This window comes from Euwallacea fornicatus, chromosome 3, assembly GCF_040115645.1.
Source record: "Euwallacea fornicatus isolate EFF26 chromosome 3, ASM4011564v1, whole genome shotgun sequence".
NCBI classification, from domain to species: domain Eukaryota; kingdom Metazoa; phylum Arthropoda; class Insecta; order Coleoptera; family Curculionidae; genus Euwallacea; species Euwallacea fornicatus.
In genome coordinates, this window is record NC_089543.1 from 6,522,226 (window position 1) to 6,545,009 (window position 22,784).

At 44.1% G+C, this 22,784-nt stretch overlaps 2 protein-coding genes across 7 annotated transcripts in view; one reads left to right on the top strand and one right to left on the bottom strand.

The window, feature by feature from the left end:
- LOC136350462 (protein ABHD18) overlaps positions 1-22,784 on the bottom strand; it is a 142,742-nt gene that overhangs the window by 3,430 nt on the left and 116,528 nt on the right. For 3 of the 5 annotated variants that reach the window (XM_066302183.1, XM_066302186.1, XM_066302184.1), the window contains exon 1: positions 1-449. In XM_066302183.1, the coding sequence (XP_066158280.1) occupies positions 1-92 (92 nt within the window). In that variant the 5' untranslated portion in view covers positions 93-449. Of the gene's footprint in view, positions 450-22,784 lie in introns of those variants that run through there. The other 2 variants (XM_066302182.1, XM_066302185.1) reach the window with 2 other exon arrangements.
- On the top strand, positions 440-22,322 carry LOC136350458 (zinc finger and BTB domain-containing protein 41). Of its 2 annotated transcripts, XM_066302175.1 has the most exons (5): positions 440-767; positions 1,194-1,387; positions 1,501-1,662; positions 1,741-2,228; positions 13,738-22,322. In XM_066302175.1, exon 5 carries the CDS (start codon positions 13,779-13,781, stop codon positions 16,995-16,997), a length of 3,219 nt encoding a protein of 1,072 aa, XP_066158272.1. In that variant the 5' UTR covers positions 440-767; positions 1,194-1,387; positions 1,501-1,662; positions 1,741-2,228; positions 13,738-13,778; the 3' UTR covers positions 16,998-22,322. The 2 variants fall into 2 exon arrangements, with proteins under 2 accessions (XP_066158272.1, XP_066158273.1); XM_066302176.1 differs by lacking the exons at positions 1,194-1,387; positions 1,501-1,662; positions 1,741-2,228.

The window sequence follows — 22,784 nt, forward strand, 5'->3', positions numbered from 1 at the left end:
CTTTCCAGGTGTCCAGGGAGTCCCCAACCTTTCGTAAAAAATTTCGATAATAGTAGTTTTCTATATATAACGTCCAGCCGGCTTACGGGCATACTTATGCTACAAAACCAATGAAATTTTGTTTTAAACTATCTGTAATCGATTTATTTTGATGAAATTTTTCAGTAAAAATGATAACCTTAACCTTCAACTCGGTATATATCACCCACCAATCCCAAAATCGCGTCACGTCAATGATTGTCAAATGTCAGTTCGTGATTCCTTCCAAAAACTTGGTCGTATTAAACGTTTCTAGCTAGTTCAGTAACATGCGAAAGGTATCATATTTAAAAAATAGTTATATATATGCAGGATGTTGCATAAATTCGTGGCAAATCAAAATACTCTCTATAGCGATTACTCTCCAATTCAAAAATTGTCCCTAAAAAAAGTTCAACGGTCAATGGGCCCTATCAAAATCGAAATTTTCGAATAATCCTTAGTACGACCGAGAGTTACGAGAGGGCGCCACTATATATATTATTGATTTCCGTGATTCAACTATTGGTTTCAACTGTTCCAAGTCATTGTGCTGTCTCCGTACCTGTAAATGGGCGATATTCCCAAAATAACAAAAAATATGCTGCACTCCACGCCGATGATACAGCCATTCTATCCAAATACACATAAAAATGGTTGAACAAACGCATCTGCAGCGAGCGTTAGACGATCAACAGGAGGAGTTGCTGGTAACTTGGCGAACTATGGTCAATCCGACGAAGTACCAGGTAATGCTGACAGGGAAGCTTCACGAAATCCCAAATTCTCTTGAGGTCGATGGCAATGAAGTGCCGCAGCAGGATACAGCCCGTTATCTAGGATTAGATGAAGGGTTGACCTAGGGCCTTTATCAATGGCCGCCGCTGCTAAGACCAAAGGCTTCAACGCCTAACAGAAAGTCACCCGTCCGTGAAAGGGATTTTGCAGCTGATAAAGTCCATTATGCGGCCAATCCGCATATATGGATCAGCTGCGTGGGGACATTTTGCAAAATCTCACAAATACGGACGGGAATTGCTGGAAGCATTTGTCGCGGAATGGCGGCAACGTTCATTAGCAACGAAGACGTTCGTTTCGGTTCGCATTGGGAGTTCGTGGCGCCACCTATCTGATAGTTCGAAACGAGTATTTTAAATTCTCGAAAATCCCCCTAGGTGCAGTTTCAATTCTGCAAATCAAAATTAGGGAGATTTATTGACACCCTGTGACACGAAAACATGCGAGTTTTCTGTCAGGCCACTTTAACCGGACCGTGCTATTTTTTTACCCCCTAGAAGTTCGATTTGCGCCATCGCTTCTGGTACACTCTGTGTACTGATTAAATCCCAAGTCCCTTCTCGTGAACTCGGTAAGTTTTCTAGAAAAATCGTTGCTCTCAAGTGTGGAAAATTCTATTTTTGTCGCTCGTTAGGGAATGTACATACTACATATTTTAATTAGGTAATCGAGGTGTATTTTCAGGCCGCACTCTCGCTAATCCCGTCATTATTGTTCGTCATTAAATACGAGAAAGAGTTGACCGCCTCATTTCTCTGGACCGTCAGCCAGAAAGCTGAAAATGCCTCAGGAAATCAACCCTCGTACATCGTGCAAAAGCCAAATAATGCAATCGCTGGCCGACAGGTTATTTGTTTTACCTGCCAGATTGACTGGCGTTTCCCTTTTCTTCCGTTAATAAAGGAATCGCCTAATTTTTTTCAGCCGCACGTGGCGATCCATTTCATAAGTTCTCCTACGATTGTTGCCTCCTAGAGTGTCGCCACGACAGGTTCCGTAGCTCCGCAACAAAGAGCTTATCGCCACATCCCCGATATGAGTTATAACGAGCTACTTGCTTGTTTACCGTGCTCGTAACTCAGCTACTCGCTTGTTTACCGCGCTCATGACGCAGCCACTCGGTAGTTTACCGCACACGCATGCTAAAATTTATCCACGACCAAACATCAGTGTTTCATAGGGTTGTACATCTCGATTCGTAAATAATTATCCGTTAAACTAAGTTGAAACATCATCGACGCACTTCTTTAACAAATAACCGCTTTTCGTCATCTAAATTTGGCGGAGTTGCGCACCATCGTCCCTTTTCCGGGCTGTCCCTTTAATTTATCAGTAGGTACACCTCGCCAGTGTCGTATAGGTGCCAGTGTGCCAGCGATGACAAGTTCTTAAAACTTAGCGATCGGTCTTTGGTAAGTCCTTTTTTGCCATTAATTCTTGGAAGAGGCCTATCGGGCGCTCATTTGTATGTGCGAGTGAACACTGTAGACCGAATTTGCGGTGACACCTTTATATGTTGATTAGACTTTCGCGAATGAGCTTTTAAGGTTAGCTTTTCAATAATTGTATTACATACGTATATATATATACATATATATATATATATATATATATATATATATATATATATATGTATATACATATGTACATATATATATATATATATACGTATGTATATATATATATATTTACACATATATAAATACCTATATATATATACATATATATATATGTATATATGTATTTATATATATGTAGCAGGGCAGTTTTCGAAATCTTCACTGGGATTGGGGCCTGTGTGAGTGATTCTAATACTCGGGTGTATGAGACTTTGTCTGGAAATAAAATGAAAACTGATCGATATTGTTTATAAACCGCGGCTGAACCATTTTCTGTAGGAAATTGAAAGTGACCAAGTTCGCCTGCACTGAGCAGAATCCAAAAATATACGGACATTATTTATGCATGAACAGATGCACGTGTTCTACCTGTCCTCTTTCCATGCACTTGTTTGAGCATTCACCAGCTCTCTTCAAATCGTGTTTACAGTTTTTTAACCCCTTATTCTACTTTCCCTTGACGCTGAAGGGTTAATATTTGTCCTCCGCGTGTTTATAGATTTTATACACGGGATCCAGTGTGCTCGCCAAAATGGAAACACTCGGTCGATGCCCGGCGAAGCGTTTTTCGCACGTAGAATTGTGAAAATCCGAATTATTTCTCTTAAATTCCTAGTCATATGTGGGGGTGGAACGGAAAGCGAAATGAACTCATGGAGGGGAAGGTAGCAGGGCAAATCTAATTAATTGCTAAGGCAACGGAGAACCGAAAAGAATTAGTATTTTTGGCTAGGCGTGTCTCGTGTCTGTCACTTATGTCTTAAAATGAAGGTTGCGCGACTGGCCATTTTTCTGACCAGTGGTCTTGCCGGTGTGGGAGGATTATTGATCCGTTTCGCCATGCTGCCACACGCACTTACATGCATATACGTACTATTTACTAAGTGGGCCTACTATGCCTATACACTCTTGGTCAGCTTTGTCCAGCGACAACGTCCCCTTGGCAATACGTACTCGTCGCGGTCAGTGAAGCAGTAACGGCCAAAGGGGGGTGTTGCAGTGCATTCATTCCAGCGTTTTCGGTACATTTTCGTTCCGATGAGCGATGAGAATGGGCACGATTTCGGCTACATTTATGCGTAATGCGAGGCTTGTGCGCAATAAGCAACACCAAAAAAGTACCCACGAACGGGGCCCCTTGGCGATACGTACTCGCTGTGGTCAGGGGAGCAAATAACGGCAACGGGAGGGGTAGATGAGGTACATCGATTTCAGCGTTTTCGTTACGTCGTTGCCCCGCCGAGTGCTGATAATCACCACAGTTCTGATTGTGGGACGATTTTTTGCGTACGGTGTGCATCTGCAAAGGTCGCCCGCACGCGGGGTGCACGTACTGACCGATGAAATTGACCGATTTCCCGGTAAAAAGGGAGGTCGTGGGATTATATCTGGTACACGGGCGAGCGGGGGCCGCTCGCACGGTGCCCCGGAACGCCAGCGAAATTTCGGAACGGGATCGAAACCCATTTTAATTAAATAAATTTGAACCCCCGTTGGACGAAAGGCTCTCGACTTTTTGAGTAAAGTTAATAATATTGAAATCCCTCCAGCGGAGCGAGGTAGCGCTCCACTAGTGAGGAATTGGCGTTACCTGTGCGCAAGGAATTGAGGGCATTTTAAACGTTCGAAAATGCGCCGAATTAAACGAAGCCCCCGACAAAAACGTTAGCCGGACAAATTTATAACAAAATTTCGTGAAAATTCGTTCCTCAAGAAGGTCACGTTATCAACGTTGATAAACAAATTACCGCGATGTTCTCACCTGCGGCGACATGGCGCAAGTGGCGCCACCTATCCGGCCCCTCGAAATTGATATTTTAAATGAACTTGTCGCGTTCAAAAAGCTCCCGCGAGAGCAATTTCAAATCGGTAAATCAAAAATTATTATTTTTAATGCGCTTAAGTGCAGAAACTTTGGTAAATTGGAAGTGGAGTTTCACAACCAATTCTTTTATTGTTTGGCCAATAGAGCGGAGGCCATTTTCAGAACTTCATTTAGCTGTTCTAGAGCGCAGAGTTTTGTTATCATTTTATTGTTTCTAATGTAATAATAGGAATACGATTCGTTCAGTTTCAGCTTTCCCTGGCCTCGCAGGAAAAGAAAATTTGATAAATCTTAGGGATACCTGGTTTGAGCCGTCGAATTGTCATCCCTGCACGTCGACGTCGCTCTCCCGATTCGTTATTTTCGTGGCTGGAATTTATCCATGCCGCATGTTGTATTTCGGTCCACCCTGTATGCAGGTTGCCCGTTTTTCCTTCAGCCCAGGCGGATCGTGGAAAGGGCCGCACTGAAGGCGCGGCCCTGAAGTCCCATCAAATCTATACGCGAAGGTTTTAAGTTTATGAGGTGAAAGAGTTAAAGTCGGCGCGGGGCGAGGGTAGTTCGGACCGTCGTGGATCACTCCTTCTCACTGACGAACCCGAAAACCGGTAATTTTTGTGATGAAACCTTAATATTGCCGTTTGACGATAGAAATTCCGTCGGTTTTTGGCGAGAATCCGCCGATCGAATCGAAGTTTTTCAGCTCGTACCAGCCAAATCGGAAAAAATTGTCCAGGGCCGGCAAGACGATGACTCGATTTTTTTTTTTATTGTCCAAACACCCATATCCCTTATGAAGGTTTTCTATTTCTCTGCCGATAAGCTTTCAATAAAAGTGACCTACAAAAAAAGTTGCCTTGTAGTCATCGGGCTAATGTTTACACTTTCATGCAGGTCAGGGCAGAGCCCGTCGAAACGTACGTGAACATATCGGCCCACCGACTAAACGAGCAATGAAAGGGGATTTTTTTGGTGCGTGTACACAATTTCTTTTTTCCATGGGGTGTGAGTAATATGTACGACTACAACTACGAGATAATTTCCATGGGAAATATTTCCACGGAAATCGGCTCGATGTTAGTTAAAGTTAACAGTAAATTTTCCTCTCTGCTTGCGAGGACCGCGCCCGAATGCAACGCGATAAGGCAGAGAGGTCTCCCCTCGACCTCCTCTCTGGACGCAACGTCCCTGGATAGTTCTAAATTTTTCTTATTTAAGAGTCGCTGCCCACCGAGATCAGACATTGGCGTCTGGTGGTCAGTGTCGGCGCGTTAGGGGTCCTCGTCCTCATAGGTGGTTCGCGGCGCCACGGAACGATAATCGTGTGCCTGGAGAGGCGTGGAAGATCGCAACACCATCTGGTGGCGCGATCTTCCATCGAGATCGCACCACCATCTGGCGGCATTCTCCAAGGTGTGGCGTTTTTGGCTTAAAAAAATCGAGCACGAAGATGGAAGTTTTGACCGCCCGTGGGTGGCTACTGCCTCGCTGGGGCGCCCAATTTGTCGTCGTTGTTAACCCGAGCAGTTAGTGTGTATATTTACGTTTAATCTTTCAGAAGCGCACCTACAAATTTATTTAAAATTCGTTACTGCATTCATTAAGCCCATCAGCCTTTTTAATTGTCTTGTGTCAACACAGGTGGTTTATTACTGACATGCAGCAAGTCCCTTATCTGTTTTATCAAAAATAAAATCGATTTTTATGTACAAATAAACGATGATCGACTGGATGGTGCTAGTCATGAATAATTTTTATAACTTTATACAATTATATTCATGTGGCCTCGATCAGGGGCTCGCCTACGTCATTACTCTGTAGCATTAGGGACAGATCGGATGATCGTTCTTTGCAAGGGTTAAACGACCGGTTCGCAGCTTCTTTATGAAATAAGTGCGGTAATTCATGTGGCTAAATACACACGCGTGTCTCAGCGCATCGAAGAGGACGTAAGTACTTGACGCTTATGAGATTTTTTTCTATCTCCGAACGGTAATGGCCGCCTTGCCGCACCGCCAACGGCTTGATTACTAGGTCCACCATCGTACTGTTATTGTTATTATTTTTCCTCCGTCGTGGCGGGGGCGACTCATACATTTCCACCGAAACGATAATTTACGCGGACCCGTAATCCGGAAGACGTCACTCCACAGGTTTGAGCGATGAGACTTGCCGCGGCCCTCGGTGCGTTTTTGACGTATGACATGTGACTTGTCACCGTTGCGTGTGTCAAGTCTTATAAAAAAAAGTTTCCAAACGGCACGCCCTGTATATATATTTTTTTAAGTTTTGACTTTCCCTGCGTCCATTTATGTGCGTCCGGACTTGGGTTGGTTTCGTTTCTCTATGGGGTGACCGGTAAGAAAAAAATTATAACTATTTTGTTAAAATAATGTAAAAAATGGCGAAAATAACCGGTGACAAGACGGGCCTTGAAAAGGTTAGGGTGGGCAATCCCAGGCCCGGCTCCAGGCTTTTTTGCCTGCAGTGCTTAAACTGACTATATTCTCGGCAACGAACGCTCTTTGCATTAATTCCCGAGTCTTCGATTGGGCAAGAAAACCGGGACCGCCTAGCGTTTGACAACAAAACCTTGTTGGTCAATGAAAAATCACACGGGAAGAAAACTGATCCGCGTCCGACGAAATTCGCCACAAGCCGGGCCTGATATTCTTAGTTCCTATGTTTTACAGTTTACCCTTATATTGGGTTATATTTCCTGTGGGAAACGTAAATCGAATTTGAGATTCAATACGAAGGAGGACAATTGATAAATTTTGTTTTCTAATTTGATCTTTTAACAGTTTTCCGGACCTCTTTTTAAAATAGTTTAACAAAACCCCAACAGAGATGTCTTTTCTATATCGCGTTTATACGACCGTAATTCGTCTACTACTCGACATTTCCTCGATTTTTTTTTCCAGTTTTTGGAGTTACGCTTTAAATTTTCCAACTTTTCGCGGCCCTTTCGGCCTTTCGCGGCCAATTAGGTCTAGAAAAGGGCAAATTTATTCCGTCATTTGAAAGCACAAGTCACCACTAATGTAATCATTTGATATCCATATCTCCACTACATTTGAATACTGTTGGCATGCCACAAATGAATCCAATTATTAAATTACAACAAGGGAATAACTGCATGGACAAATACAGATAACAGTTAACTAAAATCGATAATATGAAAGTTGATAAAAGATAACAGTTTATTGTTTATATAAATTTAAACCAATCGAGAGCCTGTTTATCGTGGGGTCTGCGCATGCGGAGATTCATTTCGGCGTTTGTTATGTTGAAAAACATAACACGAAGCTTTGATAGCATATGCCAACATAAGAATTTATATGATATTTATAATGCTGAATTCGTGTTTGCCGTTCTTATCGTTTACGTACCCACGGGAAAAGCGGTGTGAAAATCTGGATATGTTGGTTCGACTCTTTACTCGTTCGTTGGACGTTGTTTATATCATTTTTATCAATGGAAAATCGCAGTTTAATGACGAAACGTTAACCCGCGGGGCCCCCCGGTTCAATAAATTACATATTCAAAATTTGGCGGCCAAAGACAAACAGAAACTTAAAGGTCTTTTGTCCGGGGGAGGTTGATTACGTGTCCATCCCATGTTGACCGGAAATAATCTAAATTTTCCAATTCAACCGCTCATTTCTTCCCGAGTCCTAATGACGGAAAATAAGGGATTACTTTGGAATGGTCATTAATAAAATTATTTATAAGTCAGTTAGGTTTTACACAAGTCATTTATGGCTTATTGGCTATTTCCAACATTAAAAATGTATAAGTTATATTACGTCCAGGAAAGTTGTTCATCGATTAATTTCCCATTAAAAAATAACCTTAAAGGGAGGAAATTTTTTTTTTTAAGTTTGCGCTACATGTGTTCATTCAGGCCAGGGCCGCGTTAGGGAGCAAAGAACCAATTGGACATAAGTTTGCTGTATGAGGAGGCCGGTAGCTCCTTCGGCGCCTAAATTTTCGCAAATAGGGAGATCGGCGTTCGAGGTTTGGAAGCAGGCAGAAAGCGGGCGGTTCCCTCCTTTTGGAAATTTCGAAAAAACTCATGCCATTTTCTTTTAATTGAAACGAAAAACGTCCCGGCGTCCCCATCTGGGAGCAATACGCGTCGTGCCACTTGCGCCAAGTCTCCTAAACGAGAAATCGGAGAAACCCCGTGAAAATGGCGCTCCTTAGAGCACGTGGTATGAATTAGTGAACTCAGACAAAGTCTTCGATTAATTAAGTGTAAAATGCCCTTTCAAGCGAGTCTAAGTTGACTGAATTTGGATGGACAGTAGGAGAGATACAGCAATTCGAGAAAACAGATTTTTCACCGGCTTTCCCCATTGTTATTATCCGGTTCAAAAAACTCAAAAGACGAGCTCGACTCAAAAGTCGATTAAGGTTTTGTTTTAAACAAATCGTTGAAGGGCGCGAAACGTTCGGTCGATTGAAAAAAAATCCAAATTTGTATTTTTTTTTGTTTTTTTTGTTTTTTTTTTTTCGTTTTTGTGCGTGAACCTTCTGTCAAGGCAAGAAGCCGTTTTAATTGGTCAGACCGAACGTAACGTAATTTTCGCAGTGTCGACGCAAAAGTGTCATAGAAAAATCTACAATTTACCCGAGGAATAACTCCGGCCTAGCAACACCCAATATTAAGGCCTTGGCCGAAACGTGTTCTTCCTCAAATTAAACTGATAAACCCCGCAAATTCGCCGTTTTCTTTGAAAATTAAGTTTGAAGATTTCGTCAGGGGTGGGTAAAGTAGTGGGGGTATATTTCGTTGCCTAGAATTAGGAGAGGGAGGGAGGGGGGGGGGGGGAGGGTAGTTTACGACTATGGGATTTCGTTTGCCGACCCTCTTATTGATACTGTGCGTGCTGACCGCCGAAAAGAGCACACGCATAATACCTGTGCGTATGGGGTATTTCCGAGACATGTCGTGAAATAGACTTCAAAATCGGCGAATTAATAACTGTGACTGATATTGCAGGTTAGTGAGTTTTTGATGTAAAACAGTGAAATGTTTTCGTTTTGTGTCTGAACAAACAAGTTAAAAAAATTTTAAAAATTAAAAAAAAAAATTACGGGGTCGCGTACGGAGAAGCGGGCTGGTCAAGAACGTTCCGAGCGGGTGTCCGTCCATCTTCCAAGAAATCCCGGAAGAGTAATTAAATACCGAACACTGCTTAAATTACTAACTGAGAAATTGAAAACGAGTAATGCGTTATCTCATTTCCCTTCTTTGCTGCCGCTAATCTCGGATCTCTTGAAAGTTCTCCCAAACTTAACCCGAAGGTGCAAAGCAGCGACGGGTGTCATGTAATAAATTGTAAGTTGCCGAGTTGCTGATTAGTAACTGTCAGTACTTTCAGTTCAGATATTTATAAAACCCCAATTTCGTATTCTGTCCAAGTTCAGATGCCTCAATCCGTGGAAGTTTAACGGTTTCGCAAATAACATATAAAAAGCCTTAGTTGTCTTTTTTACACGCAGTGTGGTGCGGATATTGGAATCTGGGAAACTGTGAGAGATACTGAGACACCCGTGCGGACAAAGTTTTCGAGAATTTCATCAGAAAATCGCATTTTACTCGCTTTAGCTGTTGCCGTTTTCCCGCGAAGTCGGGAAATTTTTCGAAATATGGAAACGCCGCATCGTGAGCTGATGGTTTGCTTGCCTTAATCCGGTAAGTAATTTCAATCGGGCATTTATGGAGGTCCCACGATCTTCGTATTTTATCGCACGCAAAAATCCCCAGATGTAAAATCGGGACTGCGTGCAGGCCAAGGTGTCTCTGGCCCACGATGCCTGGAAAAATATATATTTAAACGGATGCACGCTGCGGCGGTATATTTCTCTAATTTAACCTTCACTTGAAGCCTCCCTGAGACTTGAGGCAACTAATCAATGAGACATGCGTCAGCTCTAAAGCTTAAACTTTGGTTTAAATCTTTCCTATGCAACTCGGTCTCGGTTTAATTTCTTGTATTTCCGCCGGTTATGAGTTTGATTGATTAGTGTTTGCAGTCGTTGTGCAGCCTTCTCATAGTTAACGCAAGCACTCAAAATAGCTGTCTCAATCAATCTCAATGTATATAGTGCAAGGAGGCCAGATAGATTAGAAGGTCACTGTCCCTTGGACCTCCGGCATCCCCGAGGCAAATGAGGTTTTTTCAAAAGTTTGTTTCGGGTCATGAAATTTTTCTCGGACGTTTCGATAGTTCACTGGGGCGCGTTGCGGCTCGAAAAGAAGTCTTTCGGGCCCCGCGTGGTGCTCCTCGAATTTAGAACGAGACTTCGTTAATGAGTCCCCATTGGATGTACGTACACACGAGGACTTAGTTCGGGTTTGCATGATTCGGCTGAATGAGGCCGGCCGGTCCCCGTGTTCCATGGGGGCGCACTGCAACAAACATTTAGAGATTATTCCTCGTCCCTATTTATCTCCAGCGTATGCGATTCTAAAGCCTATTCACTCCCGTTAATAATTAAAAACAGTATAGTTATTGATTTCCCCTACGAAGTCATATAAATGGATCTAATGGCAAATACCTCCTAGAGTTAATAAAAATTTCTATTATTGCCGCCCTCGCAGATGCATTTTTCACTCGGCTCAGTCTTATTTACTGACGTCCAAATATTGAAGAAAGCCAGTGACGTTCCCCTCGAATTTGGGAGCGACAGAGGAAAGAGCGGAGGGAAAGAGCGAGGAAAGAGATGGCGGATGGAATTGGCGATTTTTGATGAAACGCTCGCGGAAGGAGCGTCGGAAGAAATGCCATTTTCGATGTTTAAATTAGTTTAATTAATTTCTGTTCATTTTTGAAGTTTTTTTCATGTCGCCGTTCGGTCTTTGAGGCCGCAAAATTCGATACACCGCTGGCTCTCTATAAAATATTAATCAGTTTCGAATCCTTTGTCGAATTTGAAACCAGGAAAGATCTTCAGATGGTCGAAGTTTGCCCATATTTCAAACTCCAAATGTCGATATCTAGGGAACGCGCGGAGTAATTGCTTTAAAAATATCTCAAATTAATCGTTTCGATGCGCTCTATATCTCTGCACAAACCTGCCTGGCGAAATCGCTTACGGTTGTTGAGAGGCCGGGTCACATTGTTACCTATTTTTTCGCGATTTGGAAGGAGCCGAGAGTGGAGGTTGCGGACCAGGCTTTTCGAAAACTTTTCCGATTTTTCACCGACTATTCGGCACAAAGTGAGGTCTTCGCCATCGAAAAACCGAATCTATAAGTTAATGTATTCGTTCCCCCTCAAGTTTCACTCAGACGACACGCATACATATAAATCACATCAAATTCCAGAAACTTGCATGTTTAAATTTTATATTGTAATTTTCGGTGTTGCTGTAGCTCGTCCGGAAGTGGAATTTTTCTCTAAGAAGGTCAAAAGTGGGCACCTACAGCTTAGAAAGGCGAAAATCAGCTGAAATATTAATATCGGAAGCGAGCGACCGACTCCTCCCTCCGATATTTACTTGTTTTGGTCATTATTTCCCATATTATTCCTCCGCTCTCCCGACGCCGACGCCGACGCTGCAAAATTGTGCGGCATTTTCTATAAATGAGGGTCCATCGAATGATTCATTCTTCCTTGCGATAGACCACCGTCGCAAATGTTTAATGAATGGCCAAGACAGACTTTTCCTTTTAATGACTTGTTACAGAAATGCGTATCCCGTTTTGCCCCATTTTATGTAACACAACGAATAAACGATAAAAAAAAAGAAAAAATAAACGAATGAACGTTTTAAGAGCGCACAGATGGCTTATGAAATAAATCTCCTCCATTGATTGGAGCCGGCCCGTTAATGACCTCCTTAAACCCACTGCTGTCGGTTTGGTAAAGTTAAAGAGAGTGAACTGGGAGAGAGACAATCGGCTAATTTTCATACCAAAACGAAGAGTGATGGCGAAAAGGAGGTTAAAACTTGAACGAGGCCCATTTGATCCCGGTCTTATTGTGCTCATTCCCACCCTTTAGACTTGTTTTCACGTTGATGATCCTGCTCCCTTTCTTCGCTTCAAGCTCTCCGAGTTTGAAGCAAATTTAGCTTTATTTCCGATTTTTTTTCCGTGCCACTTCTCTGCCCCCCCATCCCCGAGTGAAAAACCGTTTCCACACTCAACGATCACACAGCCGATGTGGAAATAGCGGCCATTGTTGGCGGAATGGCCGCACACTTTCCATCATTTCCATTCTAGGTGCCGATCCAGTTTTCCTGGCTCTTCCACGATTGCTCAGCCATCTTCAAATAGATTGGTAGCATTATACGTTACATTATTGATTCTGGTATCACATTTGTGCATTAAAGTGCTTAGCATGGCAACAGTGACGCTTATTTTTGAATTCCATTAACGACGGTAATGGAGAAGTTATATGATATTGGATTACCATTCGGCTTACTATTTGTACAGCCTAATATGATCCCTGGCGTGTCCTTTTGTCCGTAGCAACCGTAGATTTCGTCCGCACGCAAGTCAACGGTCAAGAGTGACCGAAAATGTCCAAAGGCCGAGTTATGCAAATGCTTGAATATTTTATTTTTCCGGTTTGAGTTTAAAATGAGAGTTTCCCTGCACTCTTGTGACGTCAAAATACAATCGAATTAGTTTCTGTCAAAAGATTTTTTCAAGTTTGCTCGTCGGTGTTGGCAGTGCCCACGTGCTCACGTCAAACATGTTGACGTACGTGCTGGTTTTAGGGCGGAGACAGTTTCATCGGCCTTTCGCGATTTTGGGGCTACATCCAGCAATCTGGGGCCGTCTGGGGTTATTTCCATCGCGTAACGGTGGGGTTATTACTTTGACAATAGTTTTTGCGCAGCATCTTTCAAAAGGATGGATGCAGGTAAACATTCTGCAGATGCGTTAAGTGCGAGTTGCCAAATTTCTGACAGGGAGCGCAGGAGGACATTGAATGATCATGACGCCAATGTTGCCAGATTAATAGGTATTTTTCCCATATTGTCCTTATTTTGAACGAGGCTGACGCCCAAGATATTATTACGTTTATTGATGCTACGGATCAATCCTTATTATTGTTGCGTACTCCACTGTCCTGGATTCGAGCCCCTGTACTTTTCACGTTCGATTCGGAAATCGCGGCTCGACCATCAGTTTTTGCTTGGCCCCGAGACCTTCGGTGCGATGATTCACAGCTGTTTGAACACTTGACAATCGAATTGTTTCCTACCGTCACGAGGCCGATCCAGAACCACCTTCGGGAAAAACACCGGAATAATCCAACGTTTAGGGACGATACGCAAAATCGCATTTATTATTAATATGTGTCGGTTTATCGACCTTCCTGACGAAATGTACTGGGCGTCACATTTCATATGGCCATCGGAAGGTTCCCTCGTAAAATAAACTACTCTTAATCTCCCTAATTTTTACCGTAATTCACAAGTAATCTGACCGGCTTCTTTGATCTCTTCCAGGGACCTATACGAAAATTGCATGTCGCCTACAAGGGAAAACCATGACATCTGTCACAATACCTTCAAGTACTGGATTACTCCAGCATGGAGGTTACCCTTCGACGAGGGAGCAAATATCAAACAGTACATCAAATTTCCAACAATCTAGAAACTCCAAGCGATGTCACAATATCCCTTCGGCTTCAGAATCGTCAAAGAAACGCAGAAAACAATCTACTCCCATTAGAATCTTCAATTCCGAACCAGGATTGGCAGAGGCGTTCAGCTCCAACTCGTCCTATTTGGATGGAAAAACCGTAGAATCCTTCGATAATATTGAATTGCGATGTACCTTGTGCAGCTTAACGTTCGAATCCGAAGGGCAGCTGGATAAACATAACGTTTGCGAACATCGACATGTCAAGCCGAAAAAGGAACCCGAAGATGACCTGGGTACCAGCACTCCTTCGACGTCATTTGAAGACTCACCTCTATGCCTGACGCTACAGAAATCTGATATGCAATGGACAGATGAGCTGCGGAACAAAGACTGGCTACAGAACAACCTGCATACCATGTCGTTAAACTCTACAAATCCCGTATTCATGGCCATGTCTCAATACGGTCAGGCTGATAACATACAGATTAAGCCGATTCGGATCTTCAATTTGGACGCCTATTGTGGACTGTGCAATAAGGAGTTTTGTAATAAGTACTTTCTCAAAACCCACAAAGCCAATAAACACGGTATTTACAGTGATGTGTCGATTAATGAGCAACCTCCATCTATCGGAAACAATCCATCCTACGTCAGCAACGCGAACTTGAAACCACTAAGCGCCGTACAGAGCCCCGAAGTAACTGTAAAGACCGATAATAAATCTATAAGTTTATTGAATCCCTACAGTGTGGCCTTTCCTTGTGGATTCGCGAACAAACCCAAACAGTCCGTGTCGGCTTATCCAGACGGCGAGTTTAACGATGTCCAGAATCGGGTTTCAGCTTCGACATCTAATGGCCCATCATCATCCAGCGAGAGCGACAAGGTGACCGCTGAAGACCAAATGGCCGAAGTGTGCGGCAGCCACAGTAACGTTCAAACCGAAACTACCTCAATTAAAAACGAATCAGACGACAACCTCTTATTTTATGATTCTGCGAAGATGTCACCAAGCCAATCCAGCCGAGAACTTGACCTGACCAACCGCCTTCGGAGGATAGGCGTCATGAATCCCAAGGCCTTTTGCGAGATGTGCAACAAGGAGTATTGCAACAAATATTTTTTGCGCACGCACAAAATGAAACGCCACGGAATCTACATTGCCGAGGAAAAAGACCAAAAAACGGAAGGTCCGAACAACCACGCGTGGTCCTTCACCACGCAAACCAGCCCCTTGAATTTGATCGTCACCGAGCAGCAACAAGCCAGCGACCGAAAGACTACGTCACCCAGCGAGATCAGTTGCGACATGTGCGGGATCAAGTTCCAGAACAGTGGCTTGGCTCAGTTGCACAACAGCACAGTACACAGAAGAATGTCCCCAAAGGAGTTCGAAGGCAGCCTAGAGGCCGGCGCCAGGTTGGTCCAGGCAAGTTCGGAGGCCGGCGAAGAACAAGCGAAAAACGAAGAGAGATGCTTAACCGCGACCCCAGAGAAGTCTCTAAATCCTGAAACCATCAGCGAAGATCTGCAGAAGCTGCAGACCATGATCCTTCAACTGAACGACATAGATGTCTCCAGGGTCGCAACCAATTGCAACCTTTGCAACAAAAGATTCGAAAATCGCTTTTTTCTGCATGCTCACATGGTGGCTGAACATGGGCTGCTTCTGGAAGACACTGCGGATTTCGAAAAAGGAGCCGACTCCGAGAACAGCAACAACAACACTCTATGCGACCTGTGCGGGAAGGATTTTCAGAATGGCGAGGAGATGAAGAAACACATCCTGGAGATCCATTCGACTGCCACCGCAACTCCTGAGAGCTCCAAGGAGGAGTGCATTGGTGCCGACATTATGGCGGACAAATCCACTAGCAAGCTGTTCATGCCGAACAGCAGTGCGCCAGAAAGACGCCTGTCGGTCAACGTAACTCCCACGAGCAGCTACTGCGAGATATGCAACAAGGAGCTCTGTAACAAGTACTTCATGAAAACTCACATGCAGAGGATGCACGGCATCGAGATCGAAAGTGGGGCTCAAATCGGCGGAGTCGTCTGCGACATTTGCAACAAGGAGCTTTGCAGCAAGTATTTTCTTCGCGTTCACAAGCACAACACCCACGGCATCGTCGAGTACGGCGCCAGCATTATCCAACCGAAAAAACCCGAGGAAGCTGTGCCTCATCCGCGTGCTTCTACTCCAGAACCTGAACCCATCAATCCTAAGCCGGGAGACCTCGCCGACTTGAGCCAGCGCTATTTTACTCATTTCACGGAAGTGTGCCCCATCTGCAGCAGAAGATTTCGCAGCACGAAATGGTTGAAAGCCCACCTGATCAGCGACCACGGTCAGACGGGCCTCGAGAAGTGGTCCGAGTTGGAGCAGCTCCACCAGTCCATTGGCCACGGTCAAAAGCAAAGCAAACCTATAAAGATAGAACGCGCAAGCCCGAGTCCGAAAACCCCTAACGGAAGCAGCGACTTGGCCTCAAAGTCGTTCGGAATTCAAAACGTGCTCTCCACAGTTTTTGACGAAATCAACGCGAAGCCCTACCAATGTTCATTTTGCACGTTCTCGTCCCCGTTGCTACCGATGCTGTTCATCCACGAGAGAACCCACTCCATCAACGAGAACAGCTCGTTCAAGTGCCCCATTTGCCCCCAATCGTTCCTCGAAAGAGATCTGTTTCAACGTCACCTGTACAACCACCAACCAGTATTACCATTTCATCCATCCTTCAACGGTCACGCGGACGCAAATCAGGATCAACAGACTCAGGATAACTCTGAAGATGGCCCCAAAGATGGCGCCACGGTAGAAGAAGAACTGGACGCCCCAAAGAAGAATTCTTCGAAGTTCGAACTGCCACTGGAGGTAAGTCAATCGCTTCAAAATGCCGCAAGAAAAGCCCAACTTCCAGCCACTTATGCCTTACCGCAAGCCAACAGAGATTTGCAGAATGACGAAAATTCTTCAGAATTGCCCGGGTATGTAATGCAAGCTTTTTTACTGGAAGATTCTGCGTCTGATCGCAGAGTGGTGCCATCAGTAGTTTTTCTACCAATGCTCCAAAGACAACCTGCACCTTTAACCGTCACTTTTACCCTTACGCCGGCCTAACTAAAACCCTCAGGTCGGGTTTCATTTTTCACGGTTCGCTTAATCAAACAAGATTTTGTGTTGGATTTTGTGTCGAAGTTTGTGCTCGATTTGCCGTTAATGTTTCACAACAAGGAATTTCGCGCCGTCGTGGTGGAACTACCAGGGAAGGTACTGCTATTCTATTATTATTATTCGCGATTGAGCGAGCTCTCGAGGAGGTTCCTTAACTGCGGTTTGATATCGTGTGTACTCTTACACTCCCAATACGTTCCTATACATGTGCCTGTACAACAATTATACAAATTGCTGTAGTTAGAACAGCTCGGGTTAGTTCAGGTTAGCGCGCGCGGTACCACCGGTCCAGGTTAGCTCGCGTACACGGCGCAAAACTTTAAGATTCTCCAGTTGAAGCGTGACGTGTTGGGCATTTTTCAGTCGCTGACGATTTGCTCGAGGCGCATGCTCGAGCTACCCCAGATGGGTTATATGGGACGAGAAGCGAAAACGGCACGATTCCTATGGATCGGAAATACGCATTTGGACTCGAGAAAGTTCATTTCGGCTTCGCAAAGTTTGTGTCGGTTTTTGTGTTGTTTTTCGCATTAGATAATTTGTAAATTTGAGTTTGGAAGACTTAAGGTGACTCCTTTGGAGGCGAGTCTCCACAGTACGGTACGCTTTTCTCCCCGTCTCCAACGCGTTTAATGCGACAAAATCGCTCTTCGACCAAAAACCGAAGGAGAATGGCGAAGGCCCAGGGAAAATCCGAAAACGTTCGGTTCCGCGAGCCACGCCGAGGGTCGCGCCTTCGGGGTTCGTCGGGTCCTCGTGGGTACCTCGGCCGAGGCCCCCCGAGGAAGCGACTGCTTCGCAGAGCGATAATTCGGTATTCCACCGAGATGGCCATTAAAAAATACCACGCAGTAGACGACGAACGGCGGCAAACGTGGGTCGTTAATTAAGCCATTTACCATCGCTATAAAACATCTGCGATCGACAATAGATACTAAACGAATTTATCCAAGACGTGCATCTGATATTCCGGCGCCCACTCGATTTTTTTTTTAATGGTCCCGGTTTCGTGCACAGCGGCGTCCCGTTGGGGGTAGAATCTAAAGAAGGCGCTCGGGCTTTTGGACGTTCAAAGCGTTTCGATTGGTGTCACCTTCCAAAAGTGCCCTCGACTCCTGCACGTTCGACCTGAGAGAAAACTGAATTTGTCACGTCAAACCAAAATCCATGCGCATTAGATCGGCCCAAATTTTCAATTCGATTTTTCCCGCCGTCCAAAAGTTCAAAAAGGGCCGGGGCACGAAACCTCGCCCTTTGGTCGTCGCAAGGCGGCCCGGGCAGGACGGGAAACCGACTGAAAAGCTGCAGCCGGACTTTCTCGCATTAACCCTTTGGTGGGAACCACCGAGAAACGCGTCCAACACGCATAAATCTTGTTTGGTCGGGTGAGATCTGCACATTTTTCGTTCCTATGAAAGAATCGATGGCCATTCCACGTCACCTGTGATTTATATTATTTTAATTTTAACCAGTATTTATCATATAATCATAAAGTATAGTATAAAGTAAGCTGATTCCTATATTTGCAAAATTATGCCTCGTATATTACGAGGAACAAATCAGCACATATTTTTATGCAAATACAGAAAGACTGAGTGAAATTTTATATATGATCTGTTGATTTTCACTTAAAATATATCGAGAGGTAATGTTTTGTACGATAGAAAGCTTTAGGTGATGTTTAAAGAAGTTCCTATTTTATATCTCGATATATAGTACTATATTAGTTCGCAAAATGTATGTATGAATTAAGTTCTAGACGTAGTTTGCTCAACAGCCAGATAAAAAGTCACTAGTTCATCATTCTGATTTAATCGTAGTTTATGTAAGAGACAGATTTCTGAAAAGTTTCATCTCCGGCTTAGGTATTTCTCAAGCGCCGTTTGGGGGCCAAACGGAGCAGGTGCGAGACGGCTTTCGCGCCCCATTCGCCCCCCAAACGGCCGATAGGTGAGTAGTGAATATTTCTCAAGCTACTTATTGCATACGTTGATTCCAATCTTATTATCGGACGAATATCTAAATATTCTAAATCGAACGTTTCACACCGTTGCGACGACGAATAGTCGAATTTTACAATTAATTTTTACATTCAAATAATGTTAAAATCTGTTCAACTGGAACTCTAAGGCGCCAATAATCCGCCTCGCTGGTCCTCCAACTTGAGACAAACAAACTGCGGCGGTCTCCGCGAAGTACCGTTCGAAACTACCTCGCCTGCTTTCAGCCGCAGACTGAAGCAGCAGATCGTGCGCCCGGCGTATTTATATATTCCTGCCCCGGCGGTGGGGCGGGGCAATCGCGCGCCTGGCGCGTGACGTAACGCGAACGACTCCCCCCTTTCGGTTGTCACGCTCGGCGTGTCGATGAGCTCGTCAGCGGCGCGTGGGCGGTGGCGTTGGGAGGGTTTCGCGACATTTTTTCGACGACCATTCGAAAGTCGCCGTTTTCCCGTTTCGTTATTAACCGAAACCGACCGGAAGGTAATTTCCCGCTCCGACGACGTGCGGTACGTCGCGCCGCCTGGAAAATGCATTCGCTGGCATGCGGATCGGCAGTTTTACCGAAATCCGCAGGATGAGTTTGGAATATTTTATTAGGGCTTTCGCGACCGATTCGCCCCGTTGGGGCAAAGGGGTGACTGTAGAAACGCTTCAATTGTCAAACTTTGGCTCAAGAATTGTCGTGGTACACGTTTCTTCGCTCCCCATCCTATCTGGGGTGCCGAGAAACGTCGATGTCCACTCCGGTGTTGGACATGAAATTTTTTTATTATATATGAGGTCTACAGCTTAGGAAGACAAACGTTTGAAGAAACTGCAGGAATTAGGAAATTGCAGGTGTAAACCCCACGACGTTCTTTTTTTTCTCTCTGTCTCTCTCTCTCTCTCTCTCTCTCTCTATTCACATCGTACAAACTGCATATCTTCCTCTCGCTTCGCGGCACTGAGACAAACGGGGACTAGAAGCGCGACAGAATGCATCCTTTTTGGCTCTGTTAGCGCGTTTGAGGACCGCCTTATGATTTTCATGATTTCGTGCGACGCCGAGGCTCATATGATATCATCGAATGAACCAACGCGTTGGCGTAAGTTCGACCTAAGAATTTCGCGAACCAATGGCGACATTTTCGGCTGTCCGCTGCAGAGGTGCAGGCTCGGACTCGCGTGGGTTCGCTTCATGTTGATTTTAGACGAACCCAATTTTTCCCGCGATACTCAAATTAACGGTTCTCGGAGAAAAATGATGATTAACGTGAAATTTAAAATATCCAAATTGCCCATTTTCAGCGGCTATTTCCGTCACTACCGCCGTAAACATGGGAGAGCCCTAAATGTCACAATTTACATAAATATAAATTTTAATACTATAATTGTCCGCTCGGTAATGATCACTAAATTATTAAACTGTTCGGGCTTATCTGAACCAGATGCAATTATCTAATTGCACCACTCGGGACTGTCATTTCAGAAAGAGCTTTTTCCTCGGTTTGTTTCCTCATTGTTTTGCATGCTTCATGGGACTGTTTTGTAATATAAGGAACTGCGCATGTCTCGACTGATCAAACGCGTAAATACACATCGGACCTGATATTTTTGAAAACCAATGGCGACAATTTTCCACGTCTCCTATAGGGAAACAGGCCCGGATTGAATAGGGTTGGTTTGAATGGTTCGTTATTTTTTTTTTTAGGGTGCTTTTAAAGGAACATTATTCAATTACTCAGGGTTATCTGCAACAGACACAATCACTCTAATAACACCAGTCCAGTTAATCGGGAGCCCTTTTAACAAGTTCCTAACTGGAGTATGTAGAGAATAAGGAAATTATTATCACTTTTGACGCGGTTTTACAAATTTGGTGTAAAGCAATTTTTATATCATATTTGCTAAAGGTTTTGGATGAAATATTAACGAATAGAGTTGAAAAGGGCACCGATGAAATGATTAAGTGTCAAAAGCCCCGTTTTCGACAATTACTGCACAATTTAATTAGAAATTTTCAATTATTTTGCCTCCCTGACACAATCGAAGTCATTAATTAGTACCGCCGGCAAAATCAGAAATAACTAAAGACTTAAGTTCGATTCGTCGTTGAGGTCACGTGCCTGGAGAACGTAGGAAAAGAGTTTTTTTGAATTATTTTTGGATTTGTTTAAGACTGCACCGGTCAAACCACCAAAAAATCGCAACCATCGCAATGAAAAACCATTATCAGATAAACCGTTCCGTGGACTCGGCTAAAGGCAGCTTCCCACGGACGGACCAAGTTCGGTTCAGCTTAAATTCTTTTTTACTACAACAAAATTTTTGCAACGTAGGGCAGGCAAGACCGTAATAACGTTAATTACTCTCAACTATTATTCTTAGGCATCAAAAACCAAAATAATTTCTGATTTAATGTGGTCTGCACTCCTGAGGTTTCACATTATTTGTACGTTTTCGCACAGCGATTAAAATTGCAGGGTCGCGGGGCTTGACCAGTCATTCCTACGCGGAACAAAGACACGGGGTTAGTAAGAAAACGTTTTAATCAGGTCCCGGGCCAAGGACAAACGGAAAAATCAAACGCAGGACCGGACAAATTTTATCGGTGCGATAAATAATAACGGAACGAGCTGACCGCACAGTCTCGGCAGTTGAGCGCGTTTAGCCGCGCAGCAGCCGGAACACCTGCGCAGCCAGCTGCGCAGGCGGCAGTCTGCGCGATTTTACGCGGCCATTCCAATTTTCTCGATTTTTTCCGACGCCCCCCGTTTTCGGCAGCCTCTGCCAGATGCTGAAAATCGATTTTTCACAGATTTTGGTGCTAATCTACGCGAAAATCAAAATTAATCTTAAGCCTTATACGTTTTAATTAGTTTATCGAGCATTGTTTTTTAGACTTTAGTCTGTTAAGGCTTCGCACGGGCGAATGCCCGTGCGATGCAGCCGATATCTGAATTTAAAATTGCGGATGTGGCCGAAGGTCACATGTCCTTAGAACGTAATATTAACGTCACCAGATGCATGAAGGTACAAAAAAAAGGGGATTTTATGCATAACGTGCCAAATTCTACCCATGAAAAGCTTTAAAAGAGGGTATTTTTGACCACGCGCCCTTGACAGATGTTAACAGAATTTAGGAAACGAAGGGACATTGACGCCGAAGGGCAAAGAAATCCGATAATTTGCATGGTGCCGCTGACAATTTTTGTTTTTTTTTTCTTTTCGCTTTTTTAGCTTTTTTCTCAGTTTCAGTCGTCGCCTCGTGTTTCATGCGCGATTTCGAAGTGGGGGGGGGGGGGGGGGGATTTTGAGATTTTTTTTTCCCCTCGTTGCTTTCTCCCCCTTTCCTCCTCTTTTGCGGGGCGCCTCTTTCGCGATCTTTTCCGAATCCGAGCGACCGAAAAGGCCCAGATAACAAAAATTTGCCCATTCCGATTCCTGCACGGAACCGAAGCCGGTGATCCTCCCGTTGGTGTCAGCTTATTATGCTAATTTCCGACGACCCAACGTGACTCACCCCTAAAATAATGAAAAAGAACGATCTTAGAGGCAAAAAGCAATTTTGAATAAGTTCATTCATTTTCGAGGGGGACTGACGATAAAAATTTGAATAAACGTATGTGGCATTGTTAGGCCCCGTTACAATATGCAACATATACATAAATTACATCTGTGAATGTAGTTATAATGGGCAACTTTTACCGAAAAAATTGCACTATACAGGGCAACGGTCGAATTCGTACTT